Source organism: Oncorhynchus masou, chromosome 30 (assembly GCF_036934945.1).
Source record: "Oncorhynchus masou masou isolate Uvic2021 chromosome 30, UVic_Omas_1.1, whole genome shotgun sequence".
Lineage (NCBI taxonomy): Eukaryota > Metazoa > Chordata > Actinopteri > Salmoniformes > Salmonidae > Oncorhynchus > Oncorhynchus masou.
Genome location: NC_088241.1, coordinates 21,222,899 through 21,249,886, shown reverse-complemented (window position 1 = coordinate 21,249,886; position 26,988 = coordinate 21,222,899). Strand labels below are relative to the sequence as shown.

General features: G+C 41.8%; 1 protein-coding gene across 1 annotated transcript in view; it reads left to right on the top strand.

Annotated features, from left to right (window-relative positions):
* The window catches only part of dgkb (diacylglycerol kinase, beta), a 50,702-nt gene that overhangs the window by 18,295 nt on the left and 5,419 nt on the right, over nucleotides 1-26,988 (top strand). Inside the window, exons 16-24 of the mRNA XM_064949840.1 lie at nucleotides 277-351; nucleotides 1,964-2,049; nucleotides 3,284-3,373; nucleotides 3,674-3,834; nucleotides 8,787-8,851; nucleotides 18,480-18,570; nucleotides 19,624-19,819; nucleotides 26,207-26,327; nucleotides 26,516-26,576. Coding sequence (XP_064805912.1) covers nucleotides 277-351; nucleotides 1,964-2,049; nucleotides 3,284-3,373; nucleotides 3,674-3,834; nucleotides 8,787-8,851; nucleotides 18,480-18,570; nucleotides 19,624-19,819; nucleotides 26,207-26,327; nucleotides 26,516-26,576 — 946 coding nt within the window. The remainder of the gene's footprint in view (nucleotides 1-276; nucleotides 352-1,963; nucleotides 2,050-3,283; nucleotides 3,374-3,673; nucleotides 3,835-8,786; nucleotides 8,852-18,479; nucleotides 18,571-19,623; nucleotides 19,820-26,206; nucleotides 26,328-26,515; nucleotides 26,577-26,988) is intronic.

Below are 26,988 nucleotides of genomic sequence, written 5' to 3'. Positions count from 1 at the left end.
CAGATGTTCTGTGGTAGCTGTAAGGGGGAGATGTTTCTGTGGGTCAACTCAACACTATATTGCTGGTTGACACAATTTTATCCTCTTCTTTCCTTGTTTCTCTTTTTTTCCTCTTTCCTACTCTCCTCTTTCCTACTCTCCTCTTTCCTACTCTCCTCTTTCCTACTCTCCTCTTTCCTACTCTCCTCTTTCCTACTCTCCTCTTTCCTACTCTCCTCTTTCCTACTCTCCTCTTTTCTCCTCTCCTCTTCTCTCTTCTCCGCTCCTCTCCTCCAGGATCTACAGAAAATTCCAGTACCTCTTAAACCCTAGGCAGGTATACAACCTGGCCAAGAACGGACCCATGCCTGGGTAAGTTCTGCTCTAATCATCTCACACAGACTAAGCAACATCACCTAAAGTGCACAGAACACTCTACAGTCATGATTCAACTATCATTATTATCCTCAAGTTACATGTGGAATCAGGGTGGTGGATGAGCGACTGTTTACAAAGCCCTAATGTATTCTGCTGTTGCCCAGTCATAATATCCAACATCTCATGCAGGGGAGGTCTCTCAATTTGAGCCTCTCACTCAATCCGGATTCATATGCAGACGTGATTGAAAGGTGAGATCGGAGATCACAAACAGTGAGACAACAACACTGTGCTTGAGTCTAGTATTGGTTACAGTGTGTGGGAATAGTGAAATATTGTGAGTGACGCGAGGCATGCTGATGTGTGATCACGTATACTGCTGTAGGCTGCACAGGCATGGGTCTGGGGTTGTTGGACTATGCGTGTCTATGATTAAGAAGATGAGCAGATCATCTCGATGCACAAGGTGCCGCCCCTTTTGTTTTAGACACACCAATTCCGGAACATTCTGAAATGCAGGAACACGTCACTGCCGTGCTCTGATGTTGCTGGACTTTGATTAGGTTTTGAAAGCAGAATGTAAATGGTTTGCGAAGAGGAAAAGTCCAATATAAACTTTTGTAGACAGTTAAGTTTATGCTCATAATTACAGTGGCCCAGAGGGGCAAAATAATGTCTTTATGCCATATATTTATCTTACACAGTCGTAAGATTTGAAATTGACATTGTCGGCCATATTGTGTCTTCAGTATTGATTCTCTGTGTTTGGAGCTTTGTTGGCTGGGAAGGCCATGTTTATTGACGAGGCTCTAAGAGACGTGTTGCACTCAGAAGAAGCCCCACTCTATCTTTAGTTGGGAACATTCCAGATGACCTTGCCCGGCTGTAACCTTGTTAATATTTGGTGAAGTGTACGTAATGCGGTTGGCATTAGCAAGGTGACTCGTCACCGTGGTCACTAGCAGGCTGAGGCAGCCGCACACACTGCTGTCAATTAGCACTAGCGCTAATGCAATTAGCCCAAATGAAGTGTTTGTTTCTTGGTATTTAAATATCCCCAAAGTTGCCTTTCATGTTCGCGGCCGTCTGTTTTGCACCTAATGCGGTTTGCAGTCCCAGTTGGAGAGTAATTGAGCGAATCATTTATCCGCCGTATGAGGTTTGGAGGCTCCCTGATTCAGTTAGGGCTTTGTTATTGTGAAGGAACGGAAGAAGTTGGACTGAACATTGGCCATCTTGATCCGATTAGCCTCTGAACAGACTAGCTGGCTGAAGGAATAATTGTCAATGTGATATGTGTTATTTTGAGAGATTATAGGGGCCTTTGCAGAGCCGCTCCAGTGCAGCAGAGTTACAATATACTGTAGATGTGAGATAAAATAGGGATAAGTATGGAGATAAAACACGTCCAGTACCTTTGAATAAGGTATCTTTGAGTTCAATTTACTGTTGGACAAAATAGTGCATTTTCTCAGGGCAGAATGTCTGAAGATTTTTATTGAATTAAAGTAAATAAAGAAAATAATGTGTTTCTCTCTAAAAAAAGGGATTATTTCCTGCATTACATGATTGATATTGTGTATATGATTTTTTTGTTGTGTTCAAGGTTGAATTTCTTCCGAGAGGTTCCAGATTTCAGAGTGTTAGCTTGTGGTGGGGATGGGACAGTCGGTTGGATTCTGGATTTCATAGGTGAGTGTGCACTTCCACTGCCACACCAGTGCTACATTGGTGAACAGACTGGTGAACACATCCTGGTAAATACTAGTGATTATACTAGTGGGATGAATGGAACTAGGCCTAAGTATGAATTTGGTCCTCTCAATTCTAAATATAACATAACTTTTGCATTATAACATTTGCCTTCTTTCCTTAACATTTCATTGTGCTTTCTTCAAAACCTGTACAATTGTGCCATACAGTGACATTTTTTTGTGCATTTCAATTATTATTAATTTTGTATTACTTTGGTGAAATTAACTGTGCTCTTGTTATTTTGCAAGAAAACATCAAATATACTTTTATGATTTGTATATAAACATTTTCATTACGTCCAAGCCGGCGTGTTCAAGGGAGGTAAAACAGGATGATTATGTGAGTTCAAAATCGGCATATTAGTCGTCATTTGAGAAACAGCCTCAAATCCATTTTTCCTTGAAGACTTATTCCTGGTTCTGCCTTTAAAAATTGCCTCCATTTTTTATCAATCAAGACAAAGAGAAGTAATAACATGGACAGAATGAATGCTACTCCTGAAATAGCCTGTGAGACTGGACATTCACATCACCGTTTGTTGTTGCACAGATGTCAGAGTTTAGATTTGAGTGATGGTCAGATAACCATGCTGCACTGAATGGGATTTTTATTTTTTTACTCAGAGACCTGGGCAAATGAAAGTTAAATAAAAATGTATACAGTATATTAAAGTGGAACCGTGTTCAGTTTTGTTGTTGTGGTCCGAATGTGGGGGTGAGGTGCTCTGCCGCTGGGCCAATTGTGCGCCACCCTATGGGGCGCATCGGTCTTAGGCACTGCATCTCTGTGCTTGAGGCGTCACTACAGACACCCTGATCCGAATCCAGGCTGTATCACAACCGGCCGTGATTGGGAGTCCCGTAGGGGGGATTGCCCCGATGTTGTCCCGGGTTTGGCCGGTGTAGGCTGTCATTGTAAATAAGAATTTGTTCTTAACTGACTTGCCTGGTCAAGTAAGGTTACATGAAACTCCCACTCACGGACGGTTGTGATACAACCTTGAATCGAACCAGGGTCTGTAGTGACGCCTCTAGCACTGAGATGGAGTGCCTTAGACCGCTGCACCATTCGGGAGCCCTGTTTGACTGTAAGTTGCTCTGGATAAAAGCGTCTGCTCAATGGCATAGTAATAATAACACAGTATGATGTTTTTGTTGTACCCCTTGTGTAGATAAGGCCAATCTGGACAGGAACCCCCCTGTGTGTGTACTTCCCCTTGGAACAGGAAATGACCTGGCAAGGTGTCTGCGATGGGGAGGAGGTATGTTTAATAGCAATTTACTGATCCAAAGTGTGCAATTTTTTCACAAATGTGTGGCCTCATTTTTTTTGTCCAATTACATGATTCATGAGATTGAATTTAGATTTGAACATATATTAATTTTCTCCTTTGACTGTAAATGTTACCTATGTTTTCATGTAGGAATAAATCAGTAGGCGTAAATAGTTACAGAGAATAATGTTATAATAAAATACTTATGGCCTATACTGTAACAGGTTTTAGATTATGTTCTGGGGTATTATCTACAACATAAGCTATCCTATGTTGTTTGTGTATTAGGTTATGAGGGAGAGAGCATTCTGAACATCCTGAGGGGCATAGAGAACAGCTCTGAGGTGATGTTGGACCGCTGGAAGATTAACGTCACACCCACGGACAAGGAAGAGAGGGGAGACCCTGTGCCTTACAGCATCGTCAACAACTATTTCTCTATTGGGGTGGTGAGTTATTTACACTAATATACAGAGCATATGTCACATTAAAGGCCTAGTTCAGCGATTTGAAATATTTGTTTCCTAATATTAGCAAATCTTGGCATTGTCTATTTTAACAAAACGAAAGTGTGGATTGCAGTCACTCCTTGTCCATAGACTGCTTTCAAGATAAGTAAACACATATCTAAATATCTGAAATGATCTATCCCTTTCAGCAAGAACGGTGGGTGAACAAACTGGACTAGTCAATAGGAAAGGGCCATGTTTGATCTAAGGCTCTCACCTAAAACAACACGACTGACAGCTTCATGCTTATCGTGGATCATCCATTTCAATCGAATGATCTATACAAAGGCCTCAATTGGATAAATTGGATACTGTATACCGAATTTAAAGAAGCAACACAATCATATGTTCTTCTGAGTAATCTTACTCATTTTGATCAAATGCTAGTTAATACGCCTTTATTGAGATGTGTTAAAGCTTCAACCACCTCTGATTGAAGAATATGTTGTATTTTGTGCATCTGCGTGGTGTTACGCACCTTTAAACTCATCAACAGAAGAGTCAGGCCCATCTCTGTCCATCTTCAACATAATGACACTGATTACACCCAGCTCGTGTGGGTCATTACTGATAAATGTCAGGGGAAATACGGTAATTGACATTTGCAGGTTGGGAGACAGCAGCATCTTGGTGTTGTGACATTCGAACATGACGTGGAAATGAGGGATGCATGTCCTTAGAAATGTTAGTCAAATAAATACCTTGGCTTTGTCCCGTATTGATGAAGGTAGGTCCACTTAACAGACGGGGTTGTAAGCATTGGAATAAATAAAGATAATTTCTCTCATAATTCCTCAATATTCGTCATGGCTTGAGGCAAAACATGTATTCTGAATGTATGTACAGATATTGCAATAACCTTCAACCAAAGAAGGGTAGCAGCCTTAGCAGAAGTATTACTTTAAGCCATTGCAACCAATAGACTTCATTGTTATAACACTATTTTCATGGCCTTCTAACAGTGGGATTAGTATCTAACAAACGTGTTGACAAATGAAGTTGTTTTCCCAGGATTAGGAAGACTTGGAGCTCTCGATGGAATTGAGTGTGATATATTTTGTCACATTTCACATCAAATCTTGCTTTCCGTTGGAAAGAAACACTGAATACAATAAAGATTACAAAACAAGTCAAGCTAATAATTACCTCAGAGATTATGCAGATGAAGAAAGATTGTTTCTGTAATGACATTTCTGCCGAGTCAACCTCGGAGGATCAGTAGTAACCAAAAGGGTTCACTATGTCGAGCCACAAAAAAAGTGTAATCATAAGCATCTTATTATTGGATTTCAAACATTTCATGTGCAGAGTACACATCTTTTTTTCGTCTCAAAAATTCTAAGCATTGCAACACCGGTTGGCATTCATTGTTGTTATTGCACAGGAGGCAGCTCTACAGAATGGTTCCTAGCTGGCACAGCCACCAGGTCATAAAATCTGATTTTAAGCCGAACCTTAAATTAAGACCAAAAATCAAATTTTTGTTTTTCCTGAATTTTTACAATATAGCCAATTTTTACTTTGCAGCTGGCCCATCCAGCGGAAATCGCTAATTTCAGATTCATGACAATAAGCATCAACCTGCCATTGCATCAGGCGTTGAAGTGGGCTGGGGCTTTGCACAAACCGAAAGGCGTGTTTGAACTTGCACAAGCCCAGGGGTTGGTGAATGAACGGGTAACCGTGTTGGATGGGGTGAGTATATTTCAAAACATATTTTAAACCCACCATCCCTGTCAAACTTCACAAAGTACCAGGATCACCTACAACTTCCTCTTCCATTTTTACAAGATTTACACCAAACGCCAAGTCATAAAGTCTTCCCAATAGACCATCATCCGACCACATCGTCAACTATTTTAGCACACCTCCTGTTCCTATCCTTCCAATCCAGCCATTCCGTCCAGTTGAATGGAATTAATGTTGCCATCCCTTTATGGGGACGTTAAAGTGACGTGAAGTGTAATGATCTCAATCAGGGCTTAGTGTGCTGAAGGAACAGACCTAATCACAGAGGAGGTCCTAAGATGATGCAGTCAGTTCGTCTAATGACCCAGGCTCGCATGTCAAAGTCATTACTCTCCCCGTGAAGGAGAGTCATCAGCTGCCTGAGCACCACTCATAATTGGACTAAATTTTGAGCTATGAGGGCACATTACATTACAGACGTCCTGTATTAATTTGGATGCCAGAGTTTTACAATGGTAATTATTTTAAGGCGCCCCCAAGATGAGTGAGAGGGAGTGTGAGAGTGAGACTTCATTGTCCTACTGCTGTTTGGGGATTGAGGTTGAAGGTGTTTGTATCATCAGCTCAGATAATCTACTGTTAATGTCCTCTTATTGTACATGTGAACCTGCGCTACATTAAATTGGCCCTGAGGAACAAAGTAGCTTTAGTGGAATGTAGTTGCAGTAGCAGTCCATCTAGTTACAGTTAAAGACTGACGGGAACTTCTACAGGAAGGACAGGAACTTCTACAGATGCACCATTGAGGGCATTGTGTCGGGCTGTATCACCGCCTGGTATGTTAACTGCACCATCCGGGACTGCAGGGCTTTCCAGCGGGTGCTGTGGTCAGCCCCACACCACACCGGGGGCACGTTGCCTGCCCTCCAGGTCATCTACAGCACCTGGTGTCACAGGAAGGCCAAGAAGATCATCAAGGACCTTGGCCACCCGAGCCACGGCCTGTTCACCTCGCTACCATCTAGAAGGCGGAGACTGTACAAGTGTATCAAAGCTGGGACAGAGAAACAGCTACTTTCTCCAGGCCATCAGACTTTTCAATAGTCACTACTAGCTGGCCTCCGCCCAGTAAACTGCCCTGAACTTTAGTCACTGTTACAAGCCGGCTAACACCCGGTACTCAAGACAGCTGCAATATGTACATAGTCATTGAACACTGGTCACTTTAATCATGTTTACATACTGTTTTACCCACTTCTTATGTATATACTGTATTCTAGTCAAGGTTCATCCTATATAACTACTACTGTAAACACATTTTCCATTCATATACTGTCCATAATGTCTATACATACCAATGTCTATGCACACCGAACTCTGACGTTGCTCGTTCTAATATTTATATATTTCTTAATTCCTTTATTTGAATTTTTGGATTAGCGTGTATTGTTTAGTATTTCTAGGTATTACTGCACTGTTGGAGCGAGGAACATAAGCGTTTCGCTACACCCGTGATAACATCTGCAAAATATGTGTACGTGACCAATAAAATTAGCTTTGATTTGACGTATTGTATACAAGGTTATAGTGTACCTTCTTCAATTTGAAGGTTACTTGAAGTGGTTGCTCACTGGTTTCTGAGCTGCAGTATATTTTCACAGATTTCAAACCAAAAGGGAAACAACTCCTCCTTCCTTTCACTCTCTTGTTTTCAGTTATTGTCCTGTTTGTAAGAAAATCAAGTTCCAATCTTTCAGATATATCCATCATCTCACCTCTTCTGGCTCATGTTGAAGATAAATAGAGTCTGCGGGGATCTTGGAAATTCTTTGGTCTTTATTTAACAGCGTCTTGAAAAGACATGAAGAAAACGGCATTGATTTTTTTGGTTTCTCCTACATGTTGTACTGAGAGCTAGCAGGGGGTCCTCCCTGTGGCTGGCGTTTCAATAGAGCCACTCAACATGGAGCGGGTCAAAACAGATTGCTCAAGTGGGGGGGATAGGAACAAACCCTAAAAGTTTCCTGAAGTTTTCCCCCCTTTTTGTGGTTGAAGACTATTTGTCAGTTGTTGTTTTTACTTGGCAATCATCGTGACTCACAAAGACCATGGTAAATTCTAGTGAGGTTTCATCTTCAAATGGCCCAAGGGTAGTCTACTTTTTTGGTAGCATTTCATAGAATACACCGAATTTTCAACAAACAGGCACAGATTTTCTTTCCTTAGATTCTCTTGATTAATAGAGTAGCTGTCAATCTCAGTCTGTCATTATCATCAAACATGCCTGCATGCATTCAAGCACACACACACACACACACACAACACTACCAGTGAGTCTACCAATGTGGTGCACTTCTAGCCCCGGGTCAGAGAGAGAGAAAGAGAGAGAGAGGGAGAGAACAAGTTGGTTGCCAGGGGAGCCGGCAGCATCCTGTACGTTGGGAGCTGTGATTACTAGCAATGTGTGTTTAATTAATTAGCCTGTGTGGAAAGACGGCGTGCTGTTCGTCAAGCTCTCTGTCAATACCCTCATCCCTGGCTCAAACCTCTACCACCGCCCGCCTTCCAGTTGGCCAGGAATTGAAAAACACCCTGGTTCTGTTTAGGCATATCAATATGCATTGGGCATATGTGTCGTTGTTTGGGTGCAATAGAAAGTTGGCTGAGATGCTTATCAGCAGAGGGGAAGAAGTCGACTTTAATTGATGTTAAAAAGCCATCGTATTGGTTTTAGTACCAACATCTTGCCTATATTTTGCGACATCTTTGTATCTCATAAATGTATTAATTTAAATAACAATATCCCACATGTAAATGTAAACTCTTTTAGTCTTTGTAGCTTATTACAAAATGAAAATATGTATACAGTTTTATACCCCTAATATACAGTACCAGTCAAAAGTTTGGACACACCTACTCATTCCAGGGTTTTTCTTTATTTGAACTATTTTCTACGTTGTTGAATAGTAGTGAAGACATCAACACTATGATATAACACACATGGAATCATGTAGCAACCAAAACATTATTTTGTTTTACAAATAAATGACAAAAAATGGAATGAGTTGGTGAGTTGGTTACTAATCTTTGACTAGTAATGTACCCCTTATTTATACAGTAACTGATTAATAGGCCTTTTCCACTGCATACATTAGTAAAAAAGTCATTGCTGAGTCCATGTTATTTTCTCTCCCTTATTTTAGGATGCTTCCATTGCACATCGGTTCCACATGATGAGGGAGAGACACCCTGAACGCTTTAACAGCAGGTATGTGTTGTTGGGTTTTAACCAACACTGCATGTTAACTCCTCCCCCCCTGTTGACTGTCAGCACCTGTGAAGCTGCCACTTCTTACTGGTGTAAGGTTAACTCTGGTATTTCCTCTCTCTCTTTCCTCATACTATAGACCATGTCTTTCTGAATTTGTTTGTTTTATTTACTACAAATATATTTAGGAGTCAGGCGGATTTTGCATTGGTACAAGGGGGACTTTTAGATTGTTTGATTGGTCAATGTATACAGTAGGTTCTGTCAGAGTATACAGTTCAAACATACTAGGGATAGTTCTGAAGTGGATCCTTCATTTAGCAATATGGGAAACAAGTGGCATTCAAGACCTCTGGTAGTGTGACACCTGTGAACAGAAATACTCACCAAGTCAGAAAGCTCTATACAATACTGAACCTTGGTCCTTTAAAAACATGGCTGGAACCCTCCTATTGCAATAGACTCTTTCTTCTTCTTCTTTCTTCAGTAGTCACTTGATGCAGTAAATGGACATGCCTCAAATTTTAGCATCTGTGATTACCTTAAATATCGTTGGAGATGAACAAATGTGGCGTCTATGTTCCCATTAATATTTAACATGACCAATACGTCTCCACTAGCAGTAGGGAGTAATGGCGTGGGTAATTGAATTTGCTTGGGTAGTTTGACATCGTGTATCTGTCGGAGTGATGACACACAGTCTCCTAATAATCCCATTTGTATTCATTTATCATATTTACTCTGACTTTAGTTCAACATTTAGCAAACTATTATCCAAAGGTTTGTTTCGGCTACGTGATCTGCAAGGGTTGCTGCAGTGCAAAATTATATATGGGAGGGTACTCAATTTTTCCTTGTATTGCAGTTTGTGGTTTTTTCTCTCCAGTATGTGTGTTTTAGGCATATTCCAATGCTAGTGTAGCCATACATTGAAGGTACAGGTTTAGCCACACTGCATCTTTTTAAATCATTGGGTTAAATCTCAATTCCCAAACTGTTAATATCAATCAATAACACTATATGGCTATATATATTAATACACAGTACACAAAACATGTATACAAAGACATCAAATATATTGTTTTATACCATTTTAAGCCCATGTGAAAAATGATTGAGATATTTTAAGAAAATTATACCATCTGTTATTTGAATTCAATGAATAATTTACAGGAGGGAATGGGTTTAGGATCTCTCTATTACACACTATCCTTGCCAATTGAATAATGCATGATTATAGTTTTTCAAGGTAGCATATATTTTGTTGGATTTGTCCAAGGGGCTCATGTCCATTGCAAGTAGAATGCAACTTATCATGGAGCCATTTCCTGTGTGGCTCAGTCGGTAGAGCATGGCGCTTGCAACGCCAAGCGTCGTGGGTTCGATTCCCGCTGGGACCACCCATATGTAAAAGTAGTGGCCCCAGCCGACTTGTAAGTCGCTTTGGACAAAAGCGTCTGCTAAATGGGATATATATATATATATATATATTTCCTTCCGAGTGTATGAACAGTGTTCAATAGCGGTTGTAAGGCAGAGAACACTGTCTGTACAGGATAGAACACTTGGGCCTGTGTAAAGCCAACACCAAGACACATTAAAAGTTCACAGCAGCCCCAACTCAAAAACACAGCCTGACACACATTCCCACGTGTCACAGTTGAACTGCCTATACATGTCTGACTCTTCCAAATCAGATACATTCACCATCTCTCAGTTACTGTATTACTGTCTTTCAGCAGCCATCAGGCCTGGCATGAGAGACTACTAAGTTACAATGAATCCCCCCACTCCATTCCTACCTTCCTCCCCCATCGAAATCACAACAGAGACTGCGAGTCTTTCTCTCTTTCTTCAGAGCATGTCAATTACATTTGTCATCGGGTTGACCTTAAAGAAGACATACATATTTGATCAGGTTTAATTAGCAACAAAATAATGGCATATTGTGTTTTAAATTATGAAACGAGGGGATTTGGTTGATGAATGTAATGAATACAGGGGCCGGGCCGGGGGTGACTCCCTCTCTGTTTTGGCACCTCTGGGCGGTTATGAGGAAGAATGTGTGAAGATTTGACACGTCGGCAGATAGATTCATTTACTGACTGCAGCCTGACCAAGAGGTGATAATGAGGTCGAGGATTAAAAGTAAGACAATCAGTCGACCCGTGACGACGCCACACACTACCTCCCTCTGCCTAGTTAAAATATACTGCTCCTTTTTCTCTCTCTTTGTTACTGATCTCCCATGTAATTACACACTAATCTCTGCCTCAGAAAGAGAGAGAGAATGTAAGGGAGGGAGGGGGGGAGAAAGAAAAATACGTGATTTATAGCCAGGTAGAGAGATTCTCGTCGTTTTTGCCTTTGTACCCTCAAAAACAGTTAAACTTTCAGCCAATTTCAATAACCTGTTAGCAACAGTTCAATGGCCACAAACACAGGTCTGTGTTCTAAGCCTGAGGTATTGTATTTGATGTATGGCAGTCTATTACTATTACTACTACTGTCTTAAGCACTGGTTATATTACCACTCTCCCTCATGTAGCCTGTGGCTGTTCTGTTGAACCACTCTGGCGTTAACCTTTCCTGGAGGCACAGGGAAGCCCAGGCATGGAGCGCTTTTTAGCATAATGAGTGTGTTCATCAAAGCCTGCCGTGCGCGCAGGGCCCACTGGATCCACTCGCACACTGCCACACACACTCCCAAACTGCTTCCCCACAGGGCCCCTGTGGACCCGGGCAGGGGCCGCCCTCGGACCTCATTTGAGGATGAAATCGTTTGTCTGACCAGGATGTCATCTATAATTAATGGCCACTTGTGAGTGTAATTTAGAGAGACCTCACCTGTGGCCCTGTCCCCAACCCAGCGTGAATGTACACACAGTCACACACATACGCATACATATACTGTACACACAAAAATGAACAAACGCACACACCCACTAATGAATGGATACACACATACAGCCGTATCATATATAAACATAGTTTCACACTTGTCTGGACCTCAGAAGTGAGCCACCAGTCTTGTTCAGTAAATCCCATAGACTCTAATTCTAACTGGTTGGTATGTAATATTTAATATGACACTTATATACAGCTTTAGAAACAAAAGGTGTAGAACCCTTTTGGATTCCAGATATCACCCTTTTGGGCTTCCATGTGGAACCGTTTCCAGAGAGGGTGATACATGGAACCAAAAAGGGTTCTACCTAAAACCAGCCGAAGAACCATTTTGGATACTTTTGTTCTAAGATTGTAGATGAAAGCCCTATAGTAGTCTCAATGCCCTGTGATGTCTCACATTGTAGCAGCAGCTCTTACTGTCCAAGACCCCAGCCACATATTGACTCCCCATCACTCCTCCAAAAGTCTCCTAGTCCCTGTTGTGTCCCCCATCCTCTGTCGAGCCCCCATAGCCCCTGCAGAGCCACCAGCTGGCTACACAGTTCCCTTCTCACACCTTCCCACCAGCAGTATGTTCACGTCTAGGGTGAGAGATAACAGACAGCAAATAATATACATTAGATAGATAGTTTTTAGATTTTATGTGTCTGATTATTGTAGTCCCTATATTATAACAATTGATAGGACCATATCTCTTACAAGCCATTCTGTTACTTCAGTACATTTATTGTGATGAATCTAGGATTATTTGTGTTTCAATATTGGACAAAAAAAAAAAAAGATCCCTCCTTATAGTATGAGCAGAGCTTTGTAACAGAAAAGTTCCAATGACAAGGAACATTTTTTATAAACTAAAATAAAATGATTCGAGCTATCCCAGGAAATCAGGAAAATTCCCAGAACATTAGCTAAGATTCCCATTAAGTTCTATTTATGGTTTTATTAACATTATGATGATAACATCCCAAAAACATTAAAATATATATTGTGTGAACATCAATGGAATGGTATGCAAAACCTAAAACAAATACAAGTAATAAAAACAGACTCATTTGGAAATTGTGGAACATTGTGCAACATTGTGGGTATGTTCTTTGCAACCTCTTAAGTACAATATGTTAACATTCTTGCAACATCCAGACAACTCCCATAACTTAATTAAATGTTCTGGGAACCTTAAAATTTTGGACCAGGTGTTCTGTCAACATTCTTAAAACATTAAGGGAATGTCGAGAGCAACCTAACTTAAACATGGAATGTCATCACAACTGAGCATATCTTGTACCCACACTGTTCCCATAACCTAATTAAATGTTCTGGGAACCTTTAAAAACTTAGAAACGCTGTTCTGTCAATGTTCTTGCAACATCAAAGGAATGTTTTGTGCACCCTGATACAAACATTATCTGAATGTCAGCACAAGTGTTTTGGGAACCTTGTCTCCACAATGTTCCCACAATCTAATGAAACATTCTGGGAACCTTTAAAGAACAGACTACATGTGTCCTGGGAGCGATCTTGCAACATCAGGCGAATGTTTTATGCAAACATTGTCTAATAATTAGCAAGACTGGACAGTTTTTGTGTTACGAGAACATTTGCAACATAACAAATGTTCTGGGACATTTGACAGAAATACTTTTGGTTTGCTGGAAGGATACTGATATTGTAAATACACCCAGGGATCCTTTGCTTGGAGTTCAAACAAACCCATTCATTGTACTGTTTTATTTGACATGTCTCTTTAAGAAAGTGGAGACAACACGACACAGGCCATTTTTCAAGCTGCCAGTCAGAGTTGTAGCACTCGGGGCGGTGTCATGTTAAACAAAACAGCGCATTGATGCAATGCACAAAGACTTGGTTATGTCAACGTGATATTTATCACCTCTGATCAAAAATAAATTAGTGTGAAAATAAGGTCATAGATCATGGGGGCTTAGATTAAGTGTCAGAGGGAAAAAATCAATGGCTCTGTGCCTCATGCTAACAGTGGACAGTAGAAAGATCATTGAAGAGTATTGCAAGGTGCTGTGGCCTGGGGATAGCCTAGCCATGCTACACTGAAGCCTGTTTGCCTTTGACACGTTCTAATACAGTGACGAGACAGGGGTTTATAAAGTAGATGAGTTGACTGATGAGGGGAGAACAGGGGCATAATACTGTGTTAAGTCTGCGCAAGGAGCTGCTTGCTTCAGTGGTTGGTGAAACCTGAGACAGTGTTGTCTTTTGACATCGCAGTTGTAGCTACATATAGTCTCTCCTGCACTCAGTGGTGGAAAAAAAGTACCTTTCTTTGTTTATCTGATCTTCAAAATGAACTTACATTTGCAATATACTATAAGTTATGATATTATGGACACACTCTGGTTAATGAAACCCCTTTATATTCACTTTTATTGCAAAGTCAAATCTCTTGACCCACATTAAAAGTATCAATGTGTTCAGATGATCATCATTTTCAGTTGATTCTCCATTGATCCTCAATGGCCATCTCACTGGAGCCTCTCCCTGTTCCAGTTGTGTTTCAGATCATGGTGCTGAGCGCCAGTCTATCAGCACATAAAGGATGGGAATCCGATGGGGCCAATGGGATGCTCCTAATTATCTCATGAACAGGGAGATAAGGCCGTGATTTGTTGCCATGGCTCTCTTGTTAGGTTAAGTGGAGGGAATCGACAGGATAGTCAGATGTCGACTCTATCAGTTCTACTTGTTTCCATGTTTAACTACTACACAAAGTAGTAGACGGAAAAGTGCTGGGTTTTGGTTTTGGTTATGTTGTACTGGAAAGAAGTCAATGCTGTAGTAGTATTGTGTTGATTTTGACTTTGTCTATTCCCTTCTTTGACTATGTTAAGTAGACTTGAGAATGACAAAGTGCTGTGTTTTGGTTTAGTTTACAGTAAAATATAACCTTGATATTGTACTGAAAGAGTGAATTTGCTGTATAAACTACGGTATGTTTTACACATGTTTCAGACATCCTACATTAAGTAGAGGGAACAATCAGGGTATTCAGATGTCAACTATCTATTTCCATCTTTAACTACTACAAAGTCGACTTGAGACTGTCTAGAAAGTGCTGTGTTTGGTTTTGGTTATATTGTACTGTATGTGCTGTGTGTACTGTATGTGCAGTGTGTACTGTATGTTATGTGTTTTAGACATGCTGTATTAAGCCTATTACTGTGGTGATAAGTGGTGCACTGTACAAAAGGTACTGTACATCAGAGGAGAGTAATAGCCTCTTGAGTTTGCCTCTCATGTAAACAGAGAGGAACTTTCCGCCTGGCAACCAAATAATACAGCTGCTTGGAAACCTGGGTAGTTCCCCTGTGACTTAAAGGTCGCAGTGCTTCAGATGTGCTAGAGCCTCTTGAAAATAACAAAAACAAACCAAAACAATTTCACCTCAGCGAGTGCTGCAAATGATTCCTCCAACAGCTCACTGCAGGTGTAAAGGCTGCACATCGTTTAGTTTCAGTCACACCACGAGTTGCTTTGTTTTTTAATAAGCTCGTGAATAGGCCACCACATTTGTTTGTTTGCAAATGATGCTCATGTCTGCATTTGTGTTTTGTCTGCGACAGGAGTGCTTGTGTGTTTTCGTTCTCGGCTGCCATAGACAAGTCTCTCGTGAGAAGGAACCAGACCTGGGTTCAAATAGTATTTGAAATAGCCTACATTGCGCATTTGCTGTGGCCGGCCTTGTGTTAGGTCTGCTAAGCACACAGATTTATGGTGAGGGTTGCACATGGAGCCCAGGGCAGCTGTTGGAAGTCATGTTTGAGAGATGCTAGATGTGTCATTGTGTAGTAGGCCCTCTCAGCACGCCCCATGTCTTCCCCCACTGTCTCTCGCTCTCTTTCGCTCTCTCTTTTGCTCTCGCTTTCCCTCTCTCGCTCTCTCCCTCTCTCTCCTTACTCCTCTCTTCCCGCACCTATTGACCATCTTGCACATTATAAATCAACTTTGAGCCGGGCTATCCTGCAAGTGGCTAATGAAAGCTAATTTATAAAGCAGCTAAATGGCCCTGACAAAACTCCTAATGAGGAAATCAATAATTTAGTGATTGTTACTCTGCTTACACTAATACATCCCGCTTGTAAGGCTTTGATTCCAGCGAAAAGAAGGCCATTTTTTATTGTCTTCAGTTCTGCATGTCAGCACTGTGGTAAGGTTGTTTTTTTCTCTCTCGCGAAAGCCCCATGATGATAAATCTTCTGTTGGCTGTGTGGTGTGCTTTCAAAGAAATCTCTAAAGAAAGTCAAGCATTTAGCTGTAAATAGACATTGGTGCTCATAAACTTTCTATATATGGATGGGATGTGATGTGATGTGATGCTATGAATGTTAGAGCAGCATTTAGTCCGCCATCAAATCAAATGTTATTGGTCATATGCACATGTTTAGCAGATGTTATTGCGAGTGTATCTAAATGCTTGTGCTTCTAGTTCCGACAGTGCAGCAATATCTAGCAAGTAATATCTAACAATTCCACAACAAATACCTAATGGAATAAGGAATGGAATAAGAATATATAAATATAAATATATGGATGAGAAATGGCAGAGCTCTATAGGCCAAGATGCAATAGATAGTATAGAATACAGTATATACATACGAAATGAGTAATACAAGATGTATAAACATTATTAAAGTGACTAGTGTTGCATTTATTAAAGTGGCCAATTATTTCAAGTCTGTATGTAGGCAGCAGCCTCTCTGCGGTAGTGATGGCTGTTTAACAGTATGATGACCTTGAGATAGAAGCTGCTTTTCAGTCTCTCGGTCCCAGCTTTGATGCACCTGTACTGACCTTGCCTTCTGGATGGTAGCAGGGGAACAGGCAGTGGCTCGCGTGGTTGTTGTCCTTGATTATCTTTTTGTCCTTCCTGTGACATCGGGTGCTGTAGGTGGAGGGCAGGTAGTTTGCCCTCGGGGATGTGTTGTGCAGACTGCACCACCCTCTGGAGAGCCCTGCGGTTGTGGGTGGCACAGTTGCCGTACCAGGCGGTGATACAGCCTGACAGGATGCTCTCAGTTGTGTATCTGTAAATGTTTGTGAGGTTTTTAGGTGACAAGACATATTTCTTCAGCCTCCTGAGGTTGATTAATACCTCATTAAATTCACTTATTAAACTGAGCTCCAATGTGTACTACATGTACAGTACAGAATCTACAAAGAGTAGCTAATATTCCTCATTCAGAGAATGCTCCATCTGTTTTTGCCAAGTGAAAGATGTTTGAACATCTTTCTTAACACATGTTGATAGATATCTTCTTTCTCCCACTTAATTCATGCTCAAAGGGCTGTGAGTTATTATGACTCTTTCAAGGCTCACCAACTCTATGGGCAGAGTGCAATAGGTTGAGACAAGTCATATTTGCTGGCCAAACTGTGGCTACCAGAGCGTTTAGTAATATTGATTCACCTTGTAGGCCTTTTAAACCAGGAGAGTCTAGAAGAAATCCTGTCTTCATAGAGATTTTTGTTCTCTGTTCTGTATAATAGTTTCCCTTTGGGTATTAGGCCTACAGTTATTAATTCTCACTCATCGGTCCACGTGGAGTATTTCAGAGTTTCCATTTGCTTTGTTTCAAAGCTTGCTCTGTCTTAAGGTGTAGCCTACGTTCTGCACCAATCTTCAGACTAACACCTGGGACAGTATTCAGAAAGCATCTCAGGGTAGAAGTGTTGGTCTAGGATCAGTTTGACCTTTTTAGATTATAATGAATGGACAACGGGGACCTGATCCTAAATCTGCACTCCTGCTCTGAGACGCTTAATAAATACAATCCGGCTCAGTAAAGCAAAAGCATATAGGCTCTATACAGAGTATCACACTGTTATAACAACAGATGGTGACTCTAACTAGCAGGGTCATTGATCATCAGGCTTAGCTCTGGGATCATGTGCCCCTAGGAAACCAGGGGAGCAGCACCCCAGTCCTCAGTTAAATGAAGGGCCAGTTAGATTACCCTCTCTCACCCCTTGCTGTGTTTTAATGCTAAGTACCCACCCCACATACTCTGGTGGTTATTCGGCTTTACGTTAGTCTTTCGGCTTCTACGTGTGTGAGACATTATGATTAATGAATGATGTATGTTTTCGGAGATTGGATTTTGTGAATATGTTTTAAATCCAATATCAAATGTATTTTAAATTCTCAGACAATAGTGGATGGTATTCACTGTAGCGGGTTATAGGGCAGCAGGTAGCCTAGCGGTTTTAGTGTTGGGCCAGTAACCGAAAGGTTGCTGGTTTGAATACCCAAGACAACAAGGTGAAATATCTGTCGATGTGCCCTTGAGCAAGGCCTTTAACCCTAATTTGCTAGTGCCGTACTACTATGGCTGACCCTGTAAAACAACACATTTCACTGCACCTCTTGGGTGTATGTCACCATAAAACTTGTTGCATTATTATCCATTTTTTTTGTTGATAAACAATGGTGGAGAATACTTCCAAGTCAATTCTGAAAAGTCTGAGATAAATACATTTAAATAAAAACTGTACATGAATTAAAGCTATTACAGATAGAGAGCTATTCCATAAAACGCAGACTAACTAAAAGAGAGGAATGCGAGAGAGAGGGGAATCGCTTCATCCCCTTTTTGTATTGCTGACTGTGGGAGAGAGATTTTGATGTGGGGAGAGAGAGATTTTTGTTTCCTCCTAGTCCCCTTACACTTCTTGTTGTCTTGTTTTTCAGAACAAAGAATAAGCTGTGGTACTTTGAGTTTGGCACTTCTGAGACCTTCTCGGCCACATGCAAGAAGCTCCACGACTTTCTGGAGGTTGAGGTAAGTACAACTGCCTGCTTTCAATTTTGGGAGATTGGACTAAGTATTTTTATGCTATTTAATGCTATGACTTGTCACCATTTGATTCCTCTACTGTGTAATGAATAAGCAATAATTCACCATAAACTACTCTCACTTGTACTGTTTTCTGCAACAATAACACCTACTGTTAACATGCAAAATTAAGTCTTTTGAAAGAAGACACAATGCAGTGGGAACAAGAAGCAAAAAGTATAACACCTAGGTACAATCTCCCGGGGAGAGAGAATAATGCCTCTAATCTAGTGCACACCATTTTAAGATACTGAGCACCAGCCACCTCCTGATCCACAAATAGCCTTCCATTTGTACCAATTTCAGTCTGGAAGTGTTGAGGAGGGAGGGAGGCCTCCCCTCTCCCCCTCCCACTCCCCTAACGGATCCTCAGCCCAACACACAGGTAATTATCCCGGCACGGTCCTGCTGTGTGTGATATTGAGGGATAATGAAGGTGGTGTCTAGCCGATCCATCTCCCCTCCTCAGAGCCATCAGCGGTGGTAGAGGTCTTCATTAATTAGCCGTGGATGGCTACTTAGAATGGTACTGAAGGGGAGCAGGTTCGGTGTGGAATTACAGGCCATGTATTTAAACTCCACTGAGAGAGGACAGAGAAGTGGCCTGTTATTATACAGCTGGCAACTGAGGGAATTCCTAATATGGATGCCGTACTGGTATAAGGTTGTTCGGAGTCATGGCTGGTGGCAGGTCCCCTTCTGGTGGACATTTCCAGCTTGTCAAAGATCGAATGGTTTCGACATAAACTGTTAATTATCACTCAGCAGTGAAGGCTGCCAGATGAGCATGGTCAAGTTTTGATAACACCTAACTGAGAAGCTCTGGCTCATGCATAATTAGCATGATCTACTTAATGTTATTTAATTGCTACACAAATGTTTCAAGAGGAACATTTTGATTATTGATTTGATGTAATCCCTCTCTCTCTCTCTCTCTCTCTTGCTCCCTCCCTCTTCCCTCTCTCTCGCTTTCTTTCCTGACCCTTGTCCTTTGTAAAGTGCGACGGCATCACTCTGGACCTAGACAGCATCTCTTTGGAAGGCATCGCAATTTTAAACATTCCCAGCATGCATGGCGGCTCCAACCTGTGGGGTGAGAGCAGGAAAAGGCGGGGCAACCGCCGGGGAGGGAAGAAGACCCAGGATAAGAGGACAACAGTGCTGGACCCCAAAGAGCTTCAATTTGCTGTCCAAGGTAGCTATCGTAATGATGGATACTGGTGAATTTGAAATGTATTTATTGCAATTCCAACTTTGAGGAAACATTGTTCACATATCCCATGTAAAATAAATGTGCCAATTTTACATAGGTCCTTTAAGGTCTTTTAAATTGTCAAAGGCTTGCTCATATTCAGGTATGCCTCTTACAGATCAGTACTACAACCAAACGTACACAGGATAACACCAGGCTTGAAATGCTACAACTCAATGGCTGATCGACTGCCATTTTGTGTATAGATTCTTTAGCATAGAAGACCCTTTCTCCTAATAACCTGTGACACTAAGAGGCAAGACCTTGTCCAAGCTCACATTAGACAGATCAGAGGCAAACTTTGGGACAAAGTTTTCCCTGGCCGCTGGTATGAATATTTCACCAATGACAAGTTGAATCACAGTGCTTAGATTTGGTTTGGGATGAAGGGGTGCGGTTTAATGTCACTGTTTCGCACTGTCACTTGACTGGTAATGGCTTGTGTAGGCGGAAGTGGACAACCCGGCTTAATAGGAGCAGACTGAGGGAGCTCAGTGTCAATTCTGCCGCCTTTATGGGCCCTGAACACAGAAATATGTCAGATGGGAGCTCATCAATGAGGATCTATGAATTAACACAGATGATTGTTTAGGAGGAGTTAAGGTCAGCCGGTAAACTGGTAAATTGTCTTCAACGGAACGCTGTGTTTACTTTGCAGCATCCCATTTCAGAGGCAGTTGCAGTGAGTTCTGTGAGGTGCATGCTTTGGATTTATCAAACAATATCATCAAGTTGTATGCGTAGACCACTTGACAGAAATGGTGAATGTTAAACTTTTGTTGCACACATGTCCAGATGATGCCGCATACCATTTTGCACAATGACACTGTAGCTGTGATCAAGGTGTTTGTATTAGAAGGTGTACAGTATTTTATTACAAGGGCATTGTACAGATATAGGATCTTAATTTGACCAGCATTGTTGTAGCAAAATAATAGCAACAGGATTTAAACGTTTAGTAGTTGCTTGATTGGTGGTTAGGCTATTAGCTGGACAAAAGTAGGCCACATGAAAAGTGCAATACTGTTAACACAACCATGTTTTAGTGCGGGTTTTCAGTGAATTTATGTCAATCACGAAACTAATCTGCCCTCCCTGCACCGCAGGAAGATTCTCAGCAACAAAAGAGTGATCAAATTAAGATTCTACATCTGTGGTATGTGGTAGTATTTTGCTGGTGTATTATGTCCAGGCTTGATTAGATCATAGATCAACCAAATCAGATCCATACTGTGTATAGTGAAAGTCAAATCATACATGACTGGGCATGTGACAATTTCTCACAGTCAAATGTACAATCATACCAAGGATGTTTTCATGAATTAGCAACACTGCGATGTACACGGCACTGTATAATAGGCAACCCATTGACTACATACCAAATCCATTATCTGCCAGTGTGCTTCCATTATCTGCCAGTGTGCTTCCATTATCTGCCAGTGTGCTTCCATTATCTGCCAGTGTGCTCCCATTATCTGCTAGTGTGCTCCCATTATCTGCCAGTGTGCTCCCATTATCTGCCAGTGTGCTCCCATTATCTGCCAGTGTGCTTCCATTATCTGCCAGTGTGCTTCCATTATCTGCCAGTGTGCTCCCATTATCTGCCAGTGTGCTTCCATTATCTGCCAGTGTGCTTCCATTATCTGCCAGTGTGCTCCCATTATCTGCCAGTGTGCTCCCATTATCTGCCAGTGTGCTCCCATTATCTGCCAGTGTGCTCCCATTATCTGCCAGTATGCTCCCATTATCTGCCAGTGTGCTCCCATTATCTGCCAGTATGCTCCCATTATCTGCCAGTGTGCTTCGCACAGTGGAGTATCGAGGAGATTCCACCTGCTCTTTAATTTCAGTCAATACGAGTCAAGCACTGATGGATGAACCCATTTGGATCATGCATGTTCTTTCTAATAACCTAGGGCATCATCCATTTCACTGAGTTCTACTCTTATAGACTGGGAGAGAGGCAATGGACAGAGCCCAAGAAATGTCAGCTTTGGCAAGGGGGGTTAAGATGGTAGTGGTGGTCGGAGATGATCAATTCACACACTGTTGATACACTACAGTAGTCCCTCCCTTCCATTAATTCACCCAAAAATCAATCGATTTGGTGCAACAGATTTTTTTTGTTTTATCCTAACCCTCAGCCTGAACCTGAAAAGGCACTTAGTGGCCAGTGAGTGAGTGCTGGTTGCCCTTGCTGAAGGTGTGCTCAAGATGAGAGGCCCAACTTGTCAGATCAGAGAATGGCGTATTAGAGGGGCCCGTAAACACAGAGTGCATTAGCCTGGGGGGCCGTGGGGCTGGGGGCAATGGGGGCTGTACATGTACCCAGAGCACGGAGTGCGAAGTGCAGATCAAACTGGGAAAAAACGACTGACCTTTCTGGAACTGTTAAGTTGTCCCGCTGTTGACGCCAGGAGACAAGCCCCTCAGGTGGAAGGGAATGGCTATGGGTGAATTATTTAGAATGGGGACGGGGGGAGGGATGGGGGGGACGGGGGAGGGATGGGGGGGGACTGATGCCCTGAGACATGTACCATGAAGATTCTAAAGGTGGTCTCAACGTCGTTCACCCACTCCCTCTCTGTCACCCTGCATATTGTCAGTGGAGTAGAGACTGCCATGGACAGGTATTTGACAATGACAAGGATGCTGGGAATAATCTTGCACTGTGACAACTCGATTATGAGGCGTGGGCTGCCTAATATAGGACTTGGCTGTGTGCGTAAGCCACTGTAACATCTCTGTGACTCGGTCTTGTCTTCTATCTGAAATAAGTGATGTTGATGTGCGAACAGGAACGATTTGGTCTTTATTTGGTCCCCTCTTTTTAAAACAGATTGTTTTGAACACTATGAGTGTAAAACTACATTTGTATTATTTGTATGACTGTATTTTCCATTTATCTACGATAAGGGTGTTGATGTATGAAAAAGACAAGTTGTAGTGCTAAGCGATTAAGCAATTTTTATTCCATTTAGTTCTGTTTTTTTTTGTGAGACCAATGTGCCGTTTTCCTAGAGCAAAATCAAATTATTCATGAGAGAAATCAGGTCAAGAACTATGTGGGATGCTGGGCTGAAGGGAGTTGTAGTTTTCATTAAGCAAATATTTAACCTAGTTCAGTGAAGAAACGTGGTAATTAACTACAATGGCCATGATCTGTTGCACCTGTTCTTTCTGGCTCAGATAGAGATGGATACACTTTATGCCTGCTACATTAGGTTAGATACACAGAGACCGCATAGACCACATGAGAGAGGAATGTACACAACACTACCACGAGTGAGAGAGATAGAGACAGTTTGTGAAAGTATGCCTTATCTACCTTGAAGAACTAGTAAAATGGTTTCTTGAGACAGCTTCGCAGCATACTTAGGCAGGCTAGCCTAGCTAAATAGGATGACTACAGACAGTACAGTATGGCTTCTACTGCCAAAGCAAAGATGAGATGATGACTTTAAGGAATGAAAATGTAATATACACAACTGAAATATTGTATTATTTCATAGTATATTTCTATGTTTCTGTTGATGTCTACCCAGTGTGGACCTGACCGAGACAATGGAATATTTTCCATATTTTGGCGATTGAATGATCATTGTTTTTGACTTTGGAATTTCTATTAAAAAGCTCTAAAATCATTTGAATGTAAATGCAATCTAAACCAAATATTTTTTACTAATCGAACCAAAACCAAACTGACCTATAAAAATCACTAATCGCCCAACACTAACGAGTTTTTATTTTTGCCAGATCTATGTTTCTACTTCACCCTCCACCTTTTTACCCCTTTTAAACACTGCATGATGAGTGAATGTGGGTCTTCTCTCAGAGTACAGCGCTTGATGATATGTTACAAAACATCTCCGCTATGACCAACTCTCAACCAATAACACTTAGCCAGAATGTAGTAGATAAGTGAGAGCACAGCCATATATTTACATGGCTTTGAGTTAGAGAAACCTGTCTGGAAGTGCTGGTGTCACTAGTGTTCTTCTTTTAAAAAACACTTTTTTAAATAAATCTTTAATCGGTGTCTCTCATCTGACAAGTGTAACCAGTGCTTCTGAACTCACATGATTTTCTTTTCAAATCTGGGAAAACAGGTCTCTGATCTTTCTTCCATGACTATAGACTTCAGACCAGGCTGTGGTTGTGCATCCATCACTATTATTAAAGGGCACTGCACTGGTTGTAACAGTCAGCTAGTATTAGACACGCATTCATTCATCCTTAAGGGTCTATTGACTCACCCGTGCCTCAATCTAAGAAACATAATCAAAAAAATCCCCATCGAAATCGGTCAGTTAGAGATAACCGTGTTTTTGTTGTTGTATGGGCTGCGTCTCAATCCTCCTCATTTGCATGTGTCGGCCTTGGAAGGTGGCAGAGCGACAGCAGTGTTTGTCAGACCAGGAGACATGCCGAAAATCGGTCTTCTCAAGAAAATGTTTGTAGCGTCCCGAACAGTTTGGCCTACAAAACGAATATTACACCACTATGGAAAAGGGAGACTCTCGTGAGTTCAATGTTCTATATTTTGCTCTATAACCCCACAAGTGTCACAAACAAATGGAAGTATGGAGGTAGTTTTGTGCCCCAAAAAATACATTGTTTAATATTTTTGACTGTCTATTTTGCCATTCATGAATGTGTTATTCAATGCATTTCTATGGGCTATAGTAGTAAAGGCCATATTCAATGTTTTCTCAAATAATTGTACTTTATTTTTGGGGGATACAGTTCTATATCAAATAGCTAAATAATCCATGGTATGACCATCTTAAAATAATTCCAAACATTAGCTTAGTCTCCCACCCCTCCCCCAACGGCTTATACTTAAACAACTGAAGTAGACTCACTAATACAACCACCACTGTTTATGATAATCATATACCAATCATTTGTTCTTTTCAAAAATAGGCAAATTCATGAAGTCTTATGTCCATTGATGATCTCCCTGCCCTGACCTTGGTTACTGAGAGCAGAGCACACTCCTGGCCTTGCCCATAGTAAGCACTCTGGGGTATACAATATGACCTGTGTGTAGCCCCGGGCAACCAGGAAGCTCCACACTTTAATCCGTCGCCGTGGTGATGCTGTCCATCATACATGTCAACCAGGGGCTGTGTGAGCCAGCAGCGCTAACGTGAGAAGGCATGTTGGGAGGGAGGGCCCAGTGTCAGGGGGCTAACACATTGTGTACACACACACAGGCACGGACTCATACACACGCACATGCATACACATACACACACACACACACACACACACACACACACACACACACACACACACACACACACACACACACACACACACACACACACACACACACACACACACACACACACACACACACACACACACACACACACACACACACACACACACACACACACACACACACACACAGAGGCATAAACACACAGGTATTCACACACAAGCACGCACGTGCGAACGCACACAAACTCTCTTTTTAGCTCTCATGCCACGGCAAGCTTTCCATTCACAATTTAACACAGATGGTGCCGACCCAGCCTGTTGCTATAGTGACAGCTGGACACTACCCCTCAACGGTAACATCCATAGAAATACAAATATGGTTGATTTATATACTGTGTCTAAGGCATCACTCAAACATCTTAGAAGCCCTGAACATCAGCCTGGCCCTAGCAGCAGCAACCTAGCATTAGCAACAGTACCATACAGCAGCACGATCAATGACAGCATGCTAGTTTGTTCTACCATACCCACCAAGTCCCTAAAATGGGTCTTAGTTTCAATTAGTGTCTCTCTGCACTCCCAACAGGGCTTAATTTGCGAAGGGACGAGTAGTCTGAGAGTAGGAGGAGTAACAGGCCCGCTGAAACAGATGGGCTCAGCGTGACACTGGGCTTCCAGCAGGGGCAAAATCAATGCTCATAACTTCAAAACAGAAAATAAATTAATAATTATAGGAAGACAAGATTGCTTTGCATTGCCGGCGCAATCTAATTAATAGGTGTTTTGTTTATGGCTGCTGGTTGTTGTTCTTGTTGCTTCTTTTTTTCCCTTTCAACAGTGAATATTCAGGCTTTGGAGAACGGAAGGCAAACTGTGCACCTTGAAAATGAAGCACACCTCTTTTTCGCCTCTTTTATCCCTCCTGTTCTCGCCATCTTTCTTCTCCTTCTTCTTCTTTTTCTTACTCAAGGTGTGTGGATTCCCGAGTTAACCAATGGCTTGATTTAGGATCCATTCAAACCTTATTGCTCAGCTCAACAGGATGGTCGAGAGATGGCCTGAGCTCTATGTGTGGCTGTGTTTATGTCTCCGTGTCTGTAGACCCGTCAGACCAGCTGTTGGAGGTGGTGGGTCTGGAGGGAGCCATGGAGATGGGACAGATCCACATCGGCCTGAGGAGCGCAGGAAGACGCCTGGCCCAGTGCTCCTCGGTCACCATCAGGTCGGTACCCCTTGACCACAACCACTGATCACTGTCTGACCACACTCACCTTCTTTTAACCCTTCCATTCAACATTCTACCTTATTGAACACTGTTTACCGTCTAACAACATAGAAACAATCTAGATGGATGACATAACAGAAGTCAAGATTCCTGTTTTAAGAGGGATTTTTGTTTGTGGTTGTCAGGACCACCAAAGCCCTCCCCATGCAGATTGATGGGGAGCCATGGATGCAGACTCCCTGTACTGTAAGTCATGTCAATGTTCCGTGCATTGTGGTATTATTAATGCATGTACTGTACAGTACAATGTGCACCACACAGGTGGTTCATATGGAAAGTTCTAGGTGTCTAGGTGTCTCTATGCTCCCACATAAGATATTAATGCTTTAAAGTACCCCGGCAGAAGTTCTCGAGAGTGAAGCTGCGTTGTTTTAAATATTTGTAATTTATCCTAACTGATATGTAATAACACAAAGCTTTATTTTAATGTGTTCACCTGGTCCCTCAAACTACTCCCCTGCACAAGTACAAGTGTTTGTTTTGTTTTACATTTTGTTCGCTTTTCAAAAAGAAATGGCTCAACTTGTGCTGATTTAAACCAGTGTTTGCTTTTAATTACAATGTGACAGCAGCATCACAGATGAAGTGGAGCCAGAAT